Source organism: Schistocerca nitens, chromosome 6 (genome assembly GCF_023898315.1).
Source record: "Schistocerca nitens isolate TAMUIC-IGC-003100 chromosome 6, iqSchNite1.1, whole genome shotgun sequence".
Classification (NCBI taxonomy): Eukaryota; Metazoa; Arthropoda; class Insecta; order Orthoptera; family Acrididae; genus Schistocerca; species Schistocerca nitens.
Window position 1 is genome coordinate 541,237,110 of NC_064619.1, and position 21,582 is coordinate 541,258,691.

The window sequence follows — 21,582 nt, forward strand, 5'->3', positions numbered from 1 at the left end:
ATGATGGACGTCGCAGCAATGAGCAGTGAAATTTTATTTTCCGCCAAACATATGACATACCATAGTGGAAGAACTGATAAAAGGTGTTTGTTCCTAAGAGATTTAGCAGAGGAAATGGTAAGACCACTAACGGAACTTTGTATTCAGATACCTAATCTTCCAAAGAAAATCGTTGATGCCATGCAAAGATGTGGTGTTCAAAAAGATGTCATACTGCCGAACCAACTACCTATTTCAGGAAAAAGAAGAAGATGCAATTATTGTCCATACAATAAACACAGGAAAAGTTCTATGACATGCATTAAGTGTAAAACCAACATTTGTAAGGAACATAGTGGCGTTCTTTGTGCTTCTTGTTCACCACATGTTGAAAACTAAGAAAAATGCAATTTTATGTGAACAATGAATAATAACTTTTTGTCAAAATATTGCCTATATACATAATATTCTGAATAATGAGTATGTTTTAATTGAAGAAATTGGTTATAATAAATGTTATAAAATGTAAACTGCAACTTATAAGTGAATTAATAAGATTATTTGTACATGTTGTATGTAAATGGATGTAACTAATAAGAATTCACTCTTAGTTTTTTTTTTTTTAATTGATAAAATGTTAATCAGGCCCACCAGATCCTGTTACTGTATCTTAGGAATCTTTCAATATGACTATAAATTTGACAGAAATAAATTTAGCTCCAAAGAATGATTATATGAAAAGAGGAAAATTTTAAATTAGGGCAGGGCCTTGGGAGGCCAAATAGGACTCACAGTGGACACTGACCATATTCAGGGAAGGACAGCAAAAACGGTCACAGATTTGTTGGGGAATGTTACAAAGATAGACAATGAATTGAACTGGAAGGCTCTTGAAGGTAGGTGTAAAGTATGCAGAGTACGTCTATTAACAAAGTTTCAAGAACTGACTTTAAATGATTACTGTAGGAATGTATAGAATCCCCTATGTATCCCTCACATAGGGATCATGAGAATAAGATTAGAATAATTACTGTACACACAGAGGTACTCAACAATCATTTTTCCCAGGCCCCATATGTGAAAGGAGTGGGAAGAAACCCTAGTAATTGGTACAATGGGATGTTGCCTCTGCCATGCACCTCATGGTGGTTTGCAGGGTGTAGATGGAGATGTGGTGATGTACCATGTACTATTGTGTGGAGATTTTAATTTGTACTTGGACTGCAGATATGTACACGTAAACAAATACAAAATTAATTAGTAACTTTGCTTTTTGAGGTGATGGTTAAAACTTTATAACTACTTCTAGCATACATAATTTGTGACTGAGCTGGCACCTCTTTTAACCAAAAAAAATGTAGATTCCTCCAACAAAAAGAGTGCACAATTGTTGAAAGAAATCACAGGCAAAACCTGTTTACAAGAAAGATATCACAAGTGACCCACAAAACTGGCAGCCAATATCACTGACATACATCTGTTGAACTATCTTAGAAAACATTTTCCACTAAAACACAAAAAAGATTCTTGAGCAGAACGACCTTTTCCATGGTAATCAGCATGGATCCCGAAAACACCATTCATATGGAACTCAACTTTGGTTTTCCCCACTTGGCAATGTAAATGGTAAAATGTTAAGGCAATTGGGTAGAAGTCACATTTATTGATTTCTGAAAAATATCTGAGTCATTACCACATATGTGTTTACTACTGAAGTGCAGTCACTTGAGGAATAAAACAAAATTTATGACTTCCTATTAGACAAGACACAGCACATTATATTGTCGGAGAGTCGTGGCAGGTGTAGAAGTAACTTCAGGCATACCCTAGGGACACTTGTTGGGACTCTTACTGTTCACACTGTTTAGTAATGGCCTGGCATGAAATATTAAAAAGAACCTCAAACTATTTGCAGATAATAAAGTCATCTGTAATGAGGAACATTCTCTCAAAAAAAAACCTGCACAAACACTGAGCCAAATCTTGGTAAGCTTTCAAAGTGATGCAAGAATTGGTAAATTGTTTTAAATGTGCAGAAATGTTAAATTGTGCACTTCACAAACTGTAAAAAGAATAGTATCCTATGACTGCAATAACACGGCTTCACAAATGGAATCAGTCAACTAACATAAATACTTGGTCCAATCACATTAATGTGACCACCGCCATTGTTCAACTTCAACATGCAATAACCACTCACGGATCTGATGGCAGGTGGCAGCACTAACTGTGGAGGGCACATAAAGAGTGTGTGTCTGTGTGCGTGTGTGGGGGGGGACAGTGCAGTTGTTGTGGTAATGCAGTGACAGAGTGATTTGTCTGATATTCAAAAGGGCACAATCACTGGCATTCGGGTCAATGGCAGAAGCATTTCTGAAATGGCTAAGTTTTTAAACTGTTTGTGTGCCACAATGGTTCAAGCATACCGTGTATGGCAAACTGTCGCTATCAAAAACCAGTACCAAGGCAACTGTGGTGAACCAAGGACCATAGGTCACAGGGTTGAACGACACTTCTGGAGATGTGTACGGGTGAATAGACGTGTAACTGTTTAGCAGCTGAGCACCCAGATGAACCAATGTGCTAACAGTGTATCCTCAATGACTGTTCAGAGAACATCGTCACATATGGGCTTTTGCAGCAGGTGACTGGGTGATGCACCCCTGCTGACTGCTGTTCACCGGTGATGAAGGCTGGATTCTGCACACCAATAGCAGAACTGGATGTCCACTGAGTGGCAAAAGGTGGCCTTTTCAGATGAATCACGTTTCTATCGGACTGGCGTGAACAGCGTGAAATCAGAAAGCAAATCCCTGCAACAATCATTGAAGGGTCCAGGCCAGAGAACGGAGCATTGTGGCCTGGGGCCAACATTTTAGTGGCATTCCCTAGATGATCTCATCATTTTGAAGATGGATCAACACTAGTATGCATGTATCCTTGGGAGCCAACCCCCCCCCCCCCCCCTTGCAGTTTGGTTTTCCTCGGCACCATGGCATCTACCAGCAGAACCCTGCAATGTGTCCAAAGATCACCAGAATGATTTTACCATTCTCTCCTGCCCACAAAACTCCCCAGATTTAAACTCAATTGAGGACCTGTGAGACCACCTCACACCATGAATCTTCAATTGAGAAACCTAGGCAGCTGGCCACAACACTGGAGTCAGCATGGCTCCATATACCTGTTGGTACCTTCCAGAACATCAATGACACACTTCCTGCACATCTCGCAGTGGTCTTTACTGCATAAGATGGTTAATCAGGCTCTTGACAGGTGGTCACATTAATGTGACTGGACAGTGTACCTGGATGTAACTATTAGTGGGGATAAGAAGTAAAATTATCAAAATGGATCAGTCATAGAAAAATCAGGTGACAGACTTCAGTTTGTTGGCATGATACTGAAAAAATGCAGTCATTCTACTAAGGATGTTTCTATCAGTCAGTCCATTCTTGTAGCTATAGATAATTCTTGTTACTATTTTCAAATGTGAGATATGAACCTGATTGTTTGGTAATATGACACCTTTCCATGCACGCTTACTTTGGTATTGGGGTTATTACATTTGGATAAAAAGAAATATTTGATATGAATCAACAGCTTTGACCAGTGACATAGGATACAGACTATAATGTGATATCATTAATGATGTTCTGAAATGGGCTAAGCTACAGAGCAGTCTGTCTACACAACCAGGTTATTTTAGTTTCACATTTCTTCCTTTGCCAACTGACAACGAAAGAGTGAACGTATGCACCAAAAGGTGACATCGCAGCAACCATTAACATTGTGTCAGTGATCAAAGGTGACAACTTGTATCCAAAATTCCTCTTGCTCCATTACATTCTTCTTGCAGTCTAATGATATGTCCCCTATCTGATCTACCCTATAGCGAGCATATACATGGGTTACAGTACATATTGTAATTAAGAGGATGTGGCAAATAAAATAATGCAAAGAGGGTACTGCATGGCCAAAGTTAATACAATTTGCTTGCTACTGAAAGAAGAGGCTGTTGCCAATTACTGTGGCCACAAAAAGCATTACAGTGCACTATCTGCAGGTGACCACAAAGTAAATCTGTGCCGCTTAGCAGTGTGGTTTTGTTTAAGACTTTTTAGTGTTGCTATATACCAGGTGGGACAGTTTTGTCATGGTTGGTTCCCCCCAATAACCTCTCAGAGAATTTTGTCAATTCCAGATGGCTTATTTTGATTTACGTAGGTCTTTCACAGTTTTGTCAAATTCCTCTCATTGTCTCACATTTATTTCCCATCATCCACTTCCTCTTCCCTGTCTTTCCTTGGTGGGTTGGAAGATGATAGATCCTTATCAGCTGGCACAGGCAGAATGCCTGCTGAAACTATATCATAAGTCACCTACGTCACTTTCTTTTATTGTATGAGGCACGTTATTGAACGATAAAAATTTGACCCTACATGGGAAAGGTGCAAACCCATAATCAAACTATTGTGTAGACTTATAGTGTCAACCAAAAACATATACAACTGCGTTTCAATGATCAGAGCCATCAACTAGTAGGGAAGAGGTTTCTTATTATTACTACTACTACATAAAAATCTGTTTTTATTTTTTATATAGGCTAAATGCAATTTTTTTTAAGGCAAAAACCTTTCCACAATTCACAATGCACGTACTTGAAGGAGAAGGGGCAACATATATACAAGGTGAACCAGAACTCCACTGACATACTTTCACAAGTTTTCAGGGATACCTACTGGGTATTTTTGTATGAGGGATCCATAATCTCAAGTGGTTCATTTCAGAGTAATGTAATTATAATTTATTTTGTTTGCTACCAGAATCAGCCTTGTTTCTGTGAAAACATCTTCACAACAGAGAAGAAGCCATAACATACAATAACTAAAATGTACAACACAAAACTCAAGACTAATGCAACAACCCCTCCTGCAAAAGTGCTGTGACGTGTATGCTGTCTATGTGGGAACAGCTCAGTATAGTGTCAGTGGCCCACTCCTCCTTTGCCTTTAGTGAACCAGTATACAAGGCTCATATCAGACAACTCTTCAACAGCAAATTTTTCCATAGTATTGCTGCGTAGCACTGTTGACACACAGCTAACACTGCCTGAAAACATTACCCTAGACGTAACTGAGTAGTACCAAATGGAAACTTTACTAGCACTCGTTAAATGGTAGAAATTAAATTACTTCTTCGGAACTCCGGCTGTTTTTCACATTTTTCGCATTTTTAACAACACAAGAAACACAATGAGACACGACGCAGAAGAGTGTCAGCCAAATATAGGAGATATTTATATACTGCGCAATGAGATATTGCCGTTTTTGGTGAGTCATGAATCAAATAAACAGATTGCGCGAGAACATACCGGTGGACGAATGTGTTGAACACTATGGGCTTCGTTACCCAAAATTTGTGTTTCGCTAAAAGGAATACCGGAAATCATGTTCAGCGCAGGGTATCTGTAACTACATTATAGACACAATCAAAAGCTAGTTTCGACACCGAACAGGGACTTCACTTAAATAACATGACATATAGGAAGAACGTACAAAATGCAGCAATAACGTTAAGTTTATTGATGATCGTGATGCTTGTGTACAATCATTCACTCTTAAATCACAGATCAATCGTCAAACTTAACAAATTTCTCAATGATACATTCAATATCAGGGGAATGTTTTGAACACCGTACACATGCATCACCCACACTGCTCCACAATGTCGTTTTTTTCTTTACAGAAAAAAGATCGATGAGGCCCTTGACAAGCTTACAGTATATTAACCACTGTATATAATTGTAACTCTTGAGTACATCAATATTTGATCACATTACCGTAGAGCTCAGTTCCAGATACTGCTCCTGGTGGATTCATAACGCTGTTCTGGTGTAAACATTGTTCATAACAGGTAAAACACTGATGCAACGCTCGTTCCAATGGATTGAGTACTGGCATAACAACAAAGATGGCTGCCGGAACAGTGTGGAAAGTGTTTGCGTCTATTCAAACTAATATCTGCTTTTTGAAACCGAGGTAAGCTACTGTCATATTGCTCTAAGTAGAAATGATTACTGCAATCTTAAATTGAAAGAAGGAGATAATTATAGGAAATGTCATTTTTGATATTTGTACTGTACATTCATAAACTACGTACGCAAATATTGGACAGTAACCGGTAACAATATTAAGACTTTACAGTAAATATTCATCTTGTTTCAGTTTCGATAGCATTATTACTCAGAGCAGAGGAAAGAGGCTCAAATGCCGTCCACGCTTAAGATACCCGACGTGGTTTGTCAAGAAGGAAAGAAGTGTAAGTAAAATATTCTCAAGTGTTGCCGTGTTAAAATAAATTTCCATACTTCTGTCTGTGGACAGTTCGAGCCAGTGTTATTGAAATGGCTACTGAAATGTGTTAGTTTTGAAATTTGCGATATTCTCAATTTTTTGCCTTCATTAATAAATGTATTACAGTCATTTAAAAAACTAAAAATAATTATGTTCTGACCCACAAGTGTTGAGTGTTGGCTACCATCACATTTTGTGACGATGAATATTCACAAATAGAAGAATTTAAACGAGTGTACTGTGTTGCACTTAGCCTAATGGCACCGAATAATTTGACATAGTGTGGTTTAAATACTAAAATCAAAACACATCATATTTATTGTAGTAATGACCACTTTCTCTGTCCAATCAGTCTTGAAAGGACCAGCAATAACGCCCTACTTTAGTGTCATCCTCAGCCGATGGTCCTCACTGGATGCGGATTGTGAGGCATGTGGTCAGCACACCTCCCAGCCATTGTCAGTTTTCATGACCAGGATCCACATAAGGGCTGAGTGCATCCTGCTTACTAACAGCAAATAGCAGTCCAGGATGGTCACCCATCACAGTGCTAACCAAAGCCAACAGGCTCTTGTACCTTCAGTGATCTGATGGGAACTGATATTGCCACTGTGGCAAGACCATTGGCATTGAGCACTTTGATGCTTTGTAAATGGAAATGTACAGCAGCCAAGTAACAGTAAGGCTTGTAACCTGACCCCACAATCTACTGTTACTGTTTATTCTCAGGATTGTTTCAGACCTTTTATAAAATATGTTTATGCGTTGCCACCACAAATAATAAATGATGTGCCAAAGAATGTGAAACTATTAGTATAGGACAGAAACTATAAAGATATTTTTGTATAATGGTAATTGAATGCAGCAGAGAAGTAAATACTGGAACTATTGATTGAGTTACAGTTGATCTGTACTGTAGCCTGAGGACTAGGTCAGATTGAAAGATGGTAATTTGGTTTTGAGTTAGCATAGCCAACTAATTTCTCATGTCATACGTACACTGAAAATTGCAAAATTAGTACTGCATCTATTAGTGTAAAGCATGCTTTTACCTACACTATCCACCCCCTTACAAAATTGATACAAACCCTCCCATCTACGTCACATCTCATAAAAGGTATAAAATATTCTGTACTAAGTATAAAATTATATATTCGATTATCACAGTCATTTAATTAGTCACACAATGTTATGTTTTCCACAAATATAAAATCCTATTCAGTTTACTAAGATAAATATGCTTCAGTGACTTTAAATCGATTATCTTACATTCAGTGTGAGAATGGTATTCTCACAAATTCAGAAATTATTTTGAAAGTTATGTGCCAGGTATGGTTCTCCCTACTTACTTAGAATATTTGACAAAAAAAGGAGTACCAGGCAGCTTTCAGGAAGACAATTTTTGGAATCATTGTAATTATGACTCATATTAATAGAATATACAAATGTAATGATGTTGATTTCACCCAGACTTCTGTCCACAGATTTGCACAGAAAACTGGTGAATAGATTACTTACAAGAACAAATTCAGGCAAAAATAAAACCTAACTAAATATGGAGACTGCGTCGGCTGCTGTCGACATTACTATCAAAATCGCGAGAGAGAATGGCTGGCTAGGCAGATTTAATCTATCTTATTTCAGGGATAATATGCGTACCAATTTCCACCTTATGTCACTGCCTAGTAAAGCCAGGATAAGTTGGGGTGAGCCGGGATGAGTTATGAGGACAGGTAGGGGCACCCGAGGAATAACCGAGGAAGACGCAGTCAAAATTCCTAGCGGGCACAACCCTCTAACAACCAAGGATGACACAGTCAAATATCCTAATGGGCAAAACCCTCTACCAACTGAGGATGAAGCTGTCACATACCAGGAGCAATTTTCGGTGTTGTAATAACGAATTCTCACTGGTATGGTTTTTACCAGTACCTCTAAGTGTGGGATGGTAGAATAGTTTAAGAGTTTGGGGGAATTCAGTGCAGGAAAATTATTACAGAAGAAACACCGAAAACAACTCGGCATCCAACGGTCATCACTCTGCCCGTTAACACAGAACGTTAACGTCCCTGGGAGGTAGATGACTCCGCCCAGATCCCATGGATCTGATATTAACTTCACTTGAACACTGCAGACCATTACTTCTCTTTACATTTCTTTGGACATTTTTCCCATTGCAAAATGATCACCACTTCATTAGTCAATACCATGTTGGGTAAATTTATTCTATATTCTACTCTATCCTGGATAAGTTTGACTTCTCTCTAGAGTTCTATGCGCTTCCTGTTATCAGTAAATTCGGAAGGATCCATAGGCGATGCATTCCCAGATGTTGTTCTCTCGGTGGCTTTCCAATCTATAATTTCCTCTACCTGCTCCTCCAGACTATTTATATTTATGATGTCTGAGTTTGCTAGTTTTTCTTTGAAGTTTCTTTCTACATTATCTACTTTTTTTATTAATGCCTGTAATTTGCAATTGGATTATTGGCATTAACTTATCTTGCTTGTCGACACACTCGTTTAAAGTATGCAACCCATGCTTTACAGCATCAAACTTAACATTACATATATTTTCAAATGATCCTAACTTTTCATTAATTTGGGATTTGACCATATTACATTTTTCCTCAATATCAATTTCTAATTTCTTTGTCAAATCCTGGATTTGGTCATTCTACTTCTGATTAAAGTCAGTGAACAGTTGATTTACTTGGAGGTTTAAAGAGTTAGTTACTTCATTCTTTAATTGTAATTTCAAATCCTCTACCTTATTATTTAAATCATCAAATTCAGTCTTTAAAGCCCCCATGCTTTCACATAAACCACCAAATTCTTTGCTTTGTGATTCTACTTTGGCATTTAGCAAATTTAATCGAGAATTTACAGAGCCTAGTTCTTTCTTTTGAGTTTCATTCTGAGCATTAGAAGTTTCATTTAGTTCCTTTCTTAAAGCCGCTGAATCTGTGCTCTGTGCATCTAATTTAGCATTTTAAGCTTTGATTAGGTATACTAATTCAGACCAGTCTGTCACCTCCTTACTCACTTTCATTGCTATGGCTGGTTCTAAAGTTTCTCCAACTAATCGTGTGTTTTCCACGGTTTTCCCAATTTTAGATCTAGTAAGCATTTTAAAACAATAATTCTAAGTATAATAAATACACAAAGACAGTGTATTGAACAGTTTCTTCAACTTTATACTCAAACAATTATTGTTTCACGCTCAGCCAGCGTAGAGGTTTAGGCTGCGTCGGTGAGTGAGTGTGGAATCAGCACTGTTGAACAGCAACTGGTGCCGGTGTCATCAGTTGCTGGTTTCCGCGTTGGCGTCGGCGCAATGTAGAATCAGCACCGGCGAACAGCATCTGGTGTGGGTGGCGTCAGTTGTTGGTTTCCGCATCAGTGGCGCTGCGATGTGTGTGAGAGCTGTATACTCCCCACGCTGGATCTTCTTATTTGAGTTATTCTCATCGTATCTCTTCTTAGTGTGATATGTCAAGGTCTTCTTTCCGTTCTTTTACTGTTATTACTTCCTTACGTCTTTCCCCTTGCCACATTCACAAATTTTCTTATTCATTTGATTTCTGGGCTAAATCAAGTTTCTCGTTACTGTTTTCTCGTCTTGTTATCCTTGGTTGTTATGGCAACATGCAACATCCACTTTCTCGTTTTTGTCTCTAATTCCTGTTTTTTCGAGTCCTTTTTCACCAGTCGCCACGTTCTAACACTTTAGATGATAAGAAGTGATGTGGATCTGGTTTTCTAACTTCCCACCTCTCTCCCATAGGTTGTCTTACTTCATATGCACAGCCGATCTTCTCTGGATAGCCGACCATGTCGATCTCCAAAAACTTCTCGGAAGAATAATGCTGGTTAAGGGAATTTATCAAACTCTCTCTCTCTACTTCTGAAATAATGTCGTACTTGAAGAATACCTTTAGTTCAGTCATGGTATATTTCAACTTCCACATAAAACAAATTCACCACTTCTCATATAAATATTCGAACTCATGCGAGTCAACCAAGTCATCAAACATTAGTCTCTATTAGGATACATTTACAACAGGGTTGGTTTAACAACCACCAGATAATATGAACATGTCTTGCTTCTAGCAAGTCCAACACATGAATTACATAAAAGTCTAATCTCATTTCTTCATAGTCATCACAGTTACTAAACCAGCAAAGAATAGCACAGGCTCTTCTCTACACATACACTGAAACTCTATGGATCGTACAGCAGGTACTTGTCGGCCGCCACGTCCACATTTTGCTTGTGACTGTTTTTAGAGCTGCACACACAAACATACAATGTGCAGTAGGTCAGATTCATCTCTCTCATACTTCTGTTTAAAATATCGTGGGTTCGAGATGGAGGAAGGCCAAGTGGTTCTAGAATTTACACGGAAATTCTCAAAGCACTACAGTAGCCATCTATCTGTCATGTGGTCAACCTACACACAGGCAATCCAGTGTGGATATAACTCTGAATAACTCACAGGATACGCCAGAGATCCAGAATGGGCTCAAATAATTAATACTAGAATACTTGGAGGCTACCCTTAATAAATTGTTCTATTATGCCATTGTAGCTCGAAGTCCACGTGCATCAGCATATGGTCACAGGTACAAAAGAGCTAACCACACCTAATACTCTGTGCCTGCTTGCAGCAGGCAAAACTACCTTCTACCCAAACATTAGAAGGCTATAAATTTGCTATAAACCTAGCTATGGAATATATCATCACACGTGTGACTTATATTCTGCTACGTAGCTCAAGGTCTATGTTCAAACCATAGTACCAAATACTGATGAGTAATAGTGAAATATGAGACACCAAGCGGCTAAACAACTGTGTCTGTTGCCTTCTATCTACACCAAAATGTACATAAGATATGAGGAGATATTCAATAATGTTTCAATTGTACAGCAAAGTTGCTCAATGCCCACAACCCCAACATAAAGTTGGAACTAATTCCAGGACATACATCTTGCAACTGAAACACAATGATGACCTAGCTTGTTTATGCAATAGAGCCTTACCGTCATTTATCTAACAGGTATAATGTAGATACACACAACCGTAGCTCAGAATCTACGTCAAGTCAATGTCCAACAAATCCTGGAGGACTAACGCTTATAATTTGCAGCCTCTTCCTAGCAACTGAATATCACCTTTATGTGAATAGTAGATGGCCAAAACATCACAAGAAATCTTCCTATGAAATACATCATACATTATTAGTGTACAGTAAACATTGTCGGAGCAATACCGAAATAAGAGATATCCGACTGCATAGACACAGCCTGTGTTAGGAAAGCATCTTCCTCTATTTACCCAATTAACTGCAAGGGATGTTAGGGAGGTATTCAACAATCTGCCATTTGTACAGCACTGCAGTTAGAGATTAACCTTCAACAACACTCAGTGAAACTATTGAAGATCTAATGCGTTACACGTGACACTTAGCTTCAGTATACAATCTGACCAAACTGTCCCTTAACAACAAGAAGTAAAGCAGACAATTACACACACCCCCACACACCAGCTTAGCACAAGACCTACTTCCAATCCGTAATCTAAAAGGTACTGAAGGCAAGGATATGGACAATTTCTACATCCTACAGCTGCATATATGAGGATAATCCCTTCCTTTGAGCAAGAAATATATGTACTAGTATACTTAAGAATTACGTCAAAACCTTTATACAGCAATGTAGCTCGAGGTCTACGTATGGCAACATAACATTAAACATTAAAAATGCAGAGGTCCTAGCCACAATAGCTCTAAAAACTTCTGGCGCCTAGCGTTTGTATGCTACCAGATATTACTATTCACTAACATCAAAGTGGAAGCCCATGACTTAGCCTTACATTTATGTGATTTATGTGTAAATAATATCATGAGTGTAGCTACAGTTGCCTGAGACTGCAGTCCTGTGTGTGTGTGTGTGTGTGTGTGTGTGTGTGTGTGTGTGTGTGTGTGTGTGTGTGTCGTCTATTTTTGATGAAGGCCTTACAGGCCGAAAGCTTTGTTTGTGACGGTCTCTTTATTGTGTCTGTCTGCAACTCAGCATCTCCACTATATGGTAAGTGTGAACTTTCCTTTTCACAATATTGTTACATTCCATGCTGGATTTTCCACTGTTTGATTAATATCATCACTTATAAGTCATGTACAATGATGCATAGCTCGAGATCTACGCTCGACACCGTTATACCACAAGGAGCCAAACTAACTAGAATCTCTTACATTACAAGTAAACAGAGTGAAATAGGGTCAGTATACAGTAGATCAATATACTTAAATTCCAACTAATTGCTTGCAATACCACATCTACCCAAATAAAAGTATGGTGGCACGAAATGTAGCCCAAAATGAAATAACTAGGTACAAGGGGCAAACAGAATTTTGAAAGCCCAAGGGGCAAACAGAATTTTTTACGTGCAGAAACAGTTGATGCATAAGTATGGAAAATAAGGTACATAGCGAAATCTAATTAAAACACACTGAATTTATAGAACATCATGAAATATTCTGAAGAAATTGTCATAAGCAAAATCTAACTGATCATTAAGAACATTTTCTTTATAGGTTTTCTGTGGCTGTATATCTGCATGCTTTCTAAAATATCAAGTTTCTTGCCTTTAGGGGCATTGTGTAAGACCTTCAAATTGTGGTCAATGCCAACCATATTATCCTTAGATTCTCGAAGATGCTCCCCAAAAGCAGTTTTCTTGTGTGTACTTGTGTAATCTCTGTATCTCACAAAGAAAAAAAGACCGACACACCTACTGTGGTGTGATTAAGAACACTGTTTTACAGAATATAGTTGACTGTCATTAAAATTTTTCTGTGCAGCATTCAATATTTTAAACAGTCGTATTAAAGATATGCTGATTTCCTCGAGATACTGCTGTGCTGTATCTGAAATTTAAAAATTTTTGGTATTGTCAATACTTGTTCAAGATTTGTTAATTTCAGTGCCTGTGTACAAACTTCTTTATTGGGTGCGTACATAATTATTACTTCACACGCTAATAATTCAGCATATGATTATTTAGTTTTGCTTTTCACACAAAAATCAACACCTACGGATCAGTGCTTTGAGACAGGCTGCCCGTGCAGCATATGATTGATGCAAATTCTTCCAGTAGTAAAAAGTATGAGTGTAGCTGCTGCTGCGTGTGTTTCTTGCTTGTAATATTTGGAGAGCTCTCTGTTGTCTCCATTTATCTATCTGTGGTAAGATACTCTAGTCTGCTATCTGCAATTGATACTGAGAATCATTTGCTGAACCAGCGAACTTAAAATCAGAGAGACCTAAGTATCTGTTTGTCATCCTCATTTCATTTTCATAAGCAATAATAATTGCTATAAAATTCTTTTCACAGAATTATAATGAAAATTTGACTCAAGAAAACTCAGCATTTATCAAGGAAGTAGTCCAAGATAAATATGGACTACCAGCTGTTATTGGAGGAGTGCTTACCTGTCAACAAAGCCCACTCAAAAATGCACCTTTGGAACGTGGTGAATGGACTCCTAAGACGAGGAGAACAGGCGTTATTGCAAGGAAAATTGGTTGTTACCCAATGTGGCTGAAAGATGGCTCCAAAATACATACAACACTATTGCAGGTAAGTCCCAACTAAACAAATGAGGTAATCTTTTTAAAATGTGGATAAGCGCTCCACATCTTCTTTTTAGTTTGCTCTGTTGTTAAATAACTGCAGACACTGTGTTTAGTATTAGACTTCTGACACATAGGTACACACATAATATCATTTCTTTGTTATTTAGTAGCAATGCAAACTTGGACTCAGCATTTTTCAGAGTTCATACAGTACCTATTATTACAGAACTACTCAATCAGTTATTTTGCTTACAGGCTCACTTGCATATTTAATAAGTCGTAGTCCACTAATTACAATTTTCTGTGCATGTGAATGTATTCTTGCTAGTCAGTTACAGTTTTCATGGGAGTTTATGAGTTGAACAGTTTAATATTTCTGTCTTGCAGTACGTCTGATGAATTTACCGAAACACTCCAGTTTAATACACCACATAAAATATCCAACACAATACATTGAAGTCAGTTGTTTGTTTTTTCGTGTGTTCCATGGAAAAATTAGTATGATGGTGCGGATCTCTTTAATATTCCTTGGAGGATTTTTTGTTACAGGAGACAGTTTTAAAACTTAATTTGATGATGAAGATGTAACATTGGAATTAGTACAGATCATAGCCTGAACTGTACACCTTGCATTTGCACACATTTGTGCCTTCATCAATCCCAGGCATAAAAACCAGTTTTGAAAAATTCAGGGTTTTGTTTCCCGACTCATGAATTTGAAGCTGCTGTAACCTTATCCATGAAGAAAATGTAGGGGAGGCTATAGTGAACATCAGCAAAAAAAGATGAAGAAGTTTGTTAATGGAGAAACGGGCACTGCAGATAAATTGCACGGCGGCCAGTCGGCAACAACTATTACATGCTGATAAAGTGATACGAGGAGACAGATGTGTTAGAGATAACTATCAACAACTTTAAAATGATTCTGAGAAAAATGGGTCCAGAAGCAGTATCCTGAATTTTTCAAAACTGGTTTTGATGCCTTGGTTCAACAATGGCACAAGTGTGTACACATGGTAGTCCTGTGTAGGTGGCAGTAATAATTCGTGTGTTATAAGTTCATTATTAAAGTTTTTATGGCACTCAAGGCACTACTTTTTGAAGTACCCTTGTAGTCTAAATAATCTGAATCTAGAACCACACTCCTCACAAGCTATATGAGGCGCTGTTGGTAATACAGTGGACTTGCATTCAAGAGTAGTGAGATTCAGAAGCCCCATTTGATCGTACAAAATTTAGGTTTTCCATGATTTCCCCAAGTTAATTAATGTGACTTCCATATGATGCCTTCGCAAAGAACACATTGAATTTCCTACATAGCCAATCCTTATCTGAACTTGTGTTTTGTCTCTAATGAATCAGCAGGACTTTAAACCCTAGTCCTCCATCCTTACTTCATTTCTAACACATTACTAATGAGAAACAGACATTGCAGCCAGCAACAAAATATATTGAAAATAAGTTTTATTATTCAGATCGTCTGCCATATTAAAACTAAGAAAAACGTACTGAGAAATATGAAGTAATATTCATTTACATTTCATGAACATATTACATTATCAGTTATGTGTAAATCATTCTATTTATTAAAACCTGCTGATTACACTATTTTGTAGGTAACAGGTTAAGAAAGTAATTCTGATATCTTATGGCTGGGGAGGGTATGGCTCTGTCGGTAAGTCTCAGATTACATTTCCAAAAGTCCAAGGCTCTAAACCCCCCCCCCCCTCCCTGCCCCCTTGTGAATAGGATGTGGCAATAGAACTGGATGAATAATTGCTTGAATAATTAGAAAAATTGATTGGAAAGAATTTTGAAGGTAATTTATGAATCTGCACAGTCTCTGTTGAACTTTAACTCATACCAATATCAACAGACCATTACATTCAAGCTCAATAAACATAATTTGTATTACGTACTGCTGCTTCCAGTAGTGTGCGGTACTGAATAATCACCACAGCCACTGAAATTGTCGATCTGTCACACAAAACACAATATTTTTAGTATAATTAAATCAAGTTCAGTAGGTGCCTTCTAACGTTTTCCTGACGACTGGAGACTGTGTGGTACTAGGCTGCAAGACTCGCACATCTGTTGCGGGTGATTTACATATTGTGTGCAGCCAATCTTCTTCTCAAGACAGACAGCTGTGTCGATCTTCACAATGCTTCTTCGGAGATTTCGTGCTGGTTAGGGAAATGCTACTGAACTACTTCTCTACTTTTGAAATGATTTCTTACTCTCAGAATACTTTCATATCAACTTCACTATATTTTCTTCTTCACAATAAAACAACCACACAAGTTTCACATGCGCTTTCAAGTCTCGCAAATCAACCCCATCTGGAAAACCTTAGTACTTAACATACATCATTACAGTCTCTTTTGGTTTTAATAGCCCTTGTCAAAACAGTTCTTGCTCCTAGCAAGTCAAACAACACAGTATAAGAGTCTCAACATAAAACATTTTATTTATTCCCAACAGTCACTACTGTTTCACTACCAAAGAATAGCCCTTGATTATTCCTTGTACTGGACATACGGATTCCAAGGCGTGCACGGTCACCATATGTCAGTGCCGATAGACCACCACAACTTCTCGTAACACACATCCATCCTGCACACACATAAACCGTGGCACAGTAGACACATTTCCATTCTCACACACTCATCCTTAAAATATCATGATTTGAGACGGTGAAATACAAGTGTCTCTAGAATTTACTCCGAAATTCTCGAGGTACTACAGCCTATCAAGTCTGAGTCATTACCTTCACATTAATTCCATTGTGTTCAGTCTTGATTGTGATAATGTCGATGCAGGAACACTCCTCCAGATGCTGCGTAAATTATTCTTGTTTGCACTGAACCTCTTGATGCAGGATCTCGGTGGCAAATGAAATGATGTACAGATAGGAGTTGACCATATAACCATACGAATAAATATTCCTTTTCTAATAACTTTTTATAATACTTTTAATGAACAGTTAAAAATACACATTTTTAACAATGCTGACAAATCCAAGAAAACGTCCGTATGCTACCACTTCCTGAAACATAAGGCTGAAGATACATGAATTAATAAATTGAATGGCATTTTCCTTACTTTGTTTCGTACAGATATTTAACAGTGTATCAAAACATTATCCTTGTCACAAAACAACTCGTTAATTTACCTTTCGCTGAGTTTACAACTCATTCAGTTTACATATAGCTTATATATAAAAAAAGAAAAGAACAAAAAAGTAATATGATTCAGTACACCTGTAACTTGCTAGGTAAATCAGTTCATAGATCTGAGGAAGGCAAAGGTAGGTGATCTACAATAAGACCATGCATAGTAAAGCATTGTGTCCCCCTGTGGGTTCAGGGGTTAGAATAGATCTGCGGAATTCCAGCCTGCCGTAAGAGGCGACTAAAAGAAATCTCCTACTATCCAGCCTTCAGTATCATTGTTCCCTTTAGGGTTTGATCTCCACACTTCCCAAATTTTTTGAAGTGCTGGCACCTTACATGGTGCACAATGCACCAAATATCCATTGTGCAATTAGACCTTTTGCGCCTCTTTGCACATCATTTACTTCCATAGTCCACTGTCCTCTTTCACCCCCATGACAATATTAGATTTCGCTACTCTCTTGCTCATGGCCCCTGACAACACAGGGATTGTATTGTTGATGCCTGAGCTGCAAACTCCCCATGTATGCCAAAATGTAGATGCCCATCTACTGGCCCCCACGCCATCACTCCTCGCCAGTTCCGCGTCTGAGGACAGATGAAGATTTTAGCATTCCCTGAGGACCTAGATCTTGCTGACACCTCAGCAGCAATGGAAATGATACAACTACTCAACCGGTGTCAGCGATGACCCTGAAGCATAACCTGCCTCCTTGGTCCCTTCATGCTTTTGCAGACGACAGACAGCGTCATCCTCCAGTGGAGTTGCAGCGGTTTTTTCCCCTCCACCTGGCTGAGTTATGACAACGTTTAAGTGTGTTACACCTGCTGTTTTTGTTGCCCTTCAGGAAACCTGGTTTCCAGCAATGCGGACCCCATCCTTTGTGGCTATCAAGGGTTTTTCAAACATCATACTGATTGTAAAAGAATGTCAGGTGGAGTATGTATTTAATCCTTAGCTCTGTATATAGCGCACCTGTGCCCCTTCGAACACCTTTAGAAGCTGTGGCTGTCAGGATGAGAACGATGCAGGAAATTACCATCTGTAACATCTAACTTCCTCCAGATGGTGAAGTGCTGTGCCATGTATTGGCTGCACTTGTTTCCTAACTCCCCCCCACCCCCCCACCTTTTCTACTTCTTGGCGACTTTAATGCCCATAACCTATGTGGGGTGGAACCAAGATTACTGGCACTGGGAAAGACCTCGAGAATCTAGTACCTCAACTCGACCTTTACCTCCGAAATACAGAGTGGCTGGTTCATCCTTTTTTATTTTTGCGATCAACAAGCCCAAGCCATCTGCTACATTATTTTAACACCTCCAACTGCTTTTTTTCCCCTTTTAGTGCATGTTTTCTCCTTTTGTTTTCCCTGTCAGTTTTTTCAAATAGAAACAGAAAACAATAACAGTATACTATAATAGAAGGAATGGTGGCTTTTTTCACGGTAGCTTTTTTCACAGTAGCTTTTTTCACAGTGATTGTCTCCCGTCATTAGTCACAATTTGTTGTCATTAAAGTTTACTGAAGTAGCCAGCAGTGTCTGCTTTCTTCCTGTTAATTAACTGCTGTGGAAAACTTAAGGATGAAAGTAATTTTGACATGATGTGTTACTGCCAAGTAATATGGCATTAGGAAACATACCACACATAGAAAGAACTGCTACAGTATAGAACAGAAGGTAACTGAAAGAAATAAACAATGAGATGAAAATAAATGACACTTTTCTTCAAGGATAGCAATTTCACTGTAGTCATTGGACCATCATTAATCATAGTGATTTCAGTGTAATTATTGTCTTTGAATAAAAGTGTCATTTCCATTTGCACATTGCGCATTTCATTCAGTTACCTTCTGTATTCTACTGTAGCAGGTCTTCCTCTGCAAGTTCGAAGTTTCATCAGGCTATATTATTTGATGGTGAAACATCATGCAACAATTATTTTTGTCTTTATGTTTTGCACAGCATTGTATATAACTTGACTCCCAGTTAGTTTCGTGCCTTTTTACTTTCCCTGACTCCTTTTTTGAATGGTTGTATACCAAGACCTGTTTACATGAGGAAAAAGGGACAAATGACACTGTAGTTTGGTCCCTTTACTCTTCAAACAAACAAACCAACCAACCAAAGCATTATGGTGTTCAAACCAAACTTTGGGTTGAAGATTGCTTTATTTTAGTTACAAACATGGATGTGTTTGGGTACACACAGTAATAAAGAATGAATGTAGTTTAAAGATTAACTTACCGCTCTGCTATTCCAAGTTTTCATGGACAGTAATGTAGTGTCGGCAGACTTGCCAACACTACGCACACTAATTGAAAGAGGCGACCAAGATGCACGCGCTAACTCACGAAGGATGGAGTGAGGTCTGAAACAGGATACGTTATGAATGCTATAAAGAAAAGTACGTAGCTCCTTGAATACTTAACTTTTAATTCATCCTTGTATACATCGTTCTTGATGAGACATCTGGAGATTGTGGCGATACAAGTGAGACTCTTTAGATACATGCAATGTTACAAATGGCGCCTTGCTAGGTCGTAGCCATGGACTTAGCTGAAGGCTATTCTAACTGTCTCTCGGCAAATGAGAGAAAGGCTTCGTCAGTGTAGTCGCTAGCAAAGTCGTCGTACAACTGGGGCGAGTGCTAGTCCGTCTCTCGAGACCTGCCGTGTGGTGGCGCTTGGTCTGCGATCACTGCCAGTGGCGACACGCGGGTCCGACATGTACTAATGGACCGCGGCCGATTTAAAGCTACCACCTAGCAAGTGTGGTGTCTGGCGGTGACACCACAAGTAATTACGAAGACAGTTCTTTGTTGAATACGCTATCCAGTCATATTAATGTGACCAGCTGCCAAAAGCCTGAATAACCATCTTTTGCCACACAGACTGCTGCGAGACATGCAGCAAGAGATCGGTGAACTTTTGGAAGGTACTGACAGAGATACGGAGCCATGCCGACCCCAGTGCTGTGGCCAGCTGCACTACGTTTCTCAGTTGAGGATCCATTGCGTGAACTATCTGATCGAAGGGGCCCCACAGGTTCTTGACTGGGTTTTAGTCCAGGGAGTTCAGTGGCCAGGGGAGTACAGTGAACTCATCCTGGTGCTCTTCAAATGATCCACATTCACTGCGGGCTGTGTGACACATTGCATAGTCCTGCTGGTAGATGCCATCGTACTGCATGTATGGGTGGACATGGTCCCCAAGGATAGATGCATACTTGTGTTGATCCATTGTGCCTTCTAGAATGGCAAGATCACCCAGAGAATGCCATGAAAATGCTCGCTCCTCTAGCCTCAACCCTTCTGAAGAGTGTTGCAGGCCCGTAACACCAATGGCCATCAGTTCAGTGGAGCATAAAACTTGAGTCATCTGAGAATGCCACCTGTCACAACTTAGTGAATATCCAGTTGTGGCACTGGCATACAAATTCCGGTCTTTGCCGCCAATGAACAGCAGTCAGCATGGGTGCATGAACCTGATGCCTGCTGCGGAGATGCATACACAAAAATGTACTGTTAGTAGTCGCTTGGTTCATTTCGGTGGTCAGTTGGTCAACATTTGCCTGTCTGTTCACTTGTACTTGTCTCCACAGCCATCATCGCCCCTCATCTATGACCTGTGGTGCACCACTGTTGGTTCAGCGATGGTTTTTGGAAGCACTATTTTGTCATGCACAGATACTTTAATCATGGCAGTGCATGAACAGTTTACAAACCTAGCTATTTTGGAAATGCTTTAACCCTTGGCCAGAAAGCCAATGTTCATGCCCTTTTGGATGTCAGATAAATCACTGTATTTCTGTATTACAGCAATGAGTGCACTGTTTTCTGAATCCCCTGGACAAGCATAGGAATACGGTTTTAAGTTTATATCAAACTTTGTGTCCATCCCTATAACTGGTTGAGGAATTTAATTCAAAAGTTGGAAGAATTCAAGAACATGCCACTTCCAGCAAGATCATACCTTGTAAAACACTGCAGTGCTTAAATCAGCTTCTGGGCTGAGCACAGCTTTCCTTTTGATACTTTGTTATTTAAATGTTTCATTATGTAATTTGTTTAATTAGTGGGTGGCATTGTCAGTGTCAAGGTCCTTTGAGAATACACTTTGTTAATGACTCGTTGTATTTAATTTTTCAGTGATACTACATCTATGCATACTCTCCTCAAGGCATTATATTGGATCAGTGCATAAATTTGTAGCGTTTTTCCATTAATTTAATAAACACAAGAGATACACGTAACAGAGTCTTTAATCGTCAATAATATATTCTCTTTCACTATTTACAACAGTCTGCCAATGCTGGGGTAACTTTTCAATTCCGCGATTGTAGAAATTACATGTTTTTTATGTGAAGAGCTTGTTGAGCCTTGTTCGGAGTGCATTTTCTTTTAGAAAGGAAATTCCTTAAAGGTTGTTT

General features: G+C 38.8%; 2 protein-coding genes across 4 annotated transcripts in view; one reads left to right on the top strand and one right to left on the bottom strand.

Annotated features, from left to right (window-relative positions):
- LOC126262200 (zinc finger protein 236-like) overlaps window positions 1-5,945 on the bottom strand; it is a 312,637-nt gene extending 306,692 nt beyond the window's left edge. Inside the window, exon 1 of one of the 3 annotated variants that reach the window (XM_049958617.1) lies at window positions 5,822-5,945. In XM_049958617.1, the coding sequence (XP_049814574.1) occupies window positions 5,822-5,942 (121 nt within the window). In that variant the 5' untranslated portion in view covers window positions 5,943-5,945. Of the gene's footprint in view, window positions 1-5,174; window positions 5,302-5,537; window positions 5,686-5,821 lie in introns of those variants that run through there. The other 2 variants (XM_049958618.1, XM_049958619.1) reach the window with 2 other exon arrangements.
- The window catches only part of LOC126262201 (39S ribosomal protein L3, mitochondrial), an 88,099-nt gene continuing 72,242 nt past the window's right edge, over window positions 5,726-21,582 (top strand). Inside the window, exons 1-3 of the mRNA XM_049958620.1 lie at window positions 5,726-6,020; window positions 6,207-6,300; window positions 13,732-13,977. Of these exons, the coding sequence (XP_049814577.1) occupies window positions 5,953-6,020; window positions 6,207-6,300; window positions 13,732-13,977 (408 nt within the window). The 5' untranslated portion in view covers window positions 5,726-5,952. The remainder of the gene's footprint in view (window positions 6,021-6,206; window positions 6,301-13,731; window positions 13,978-21,582) is intronic.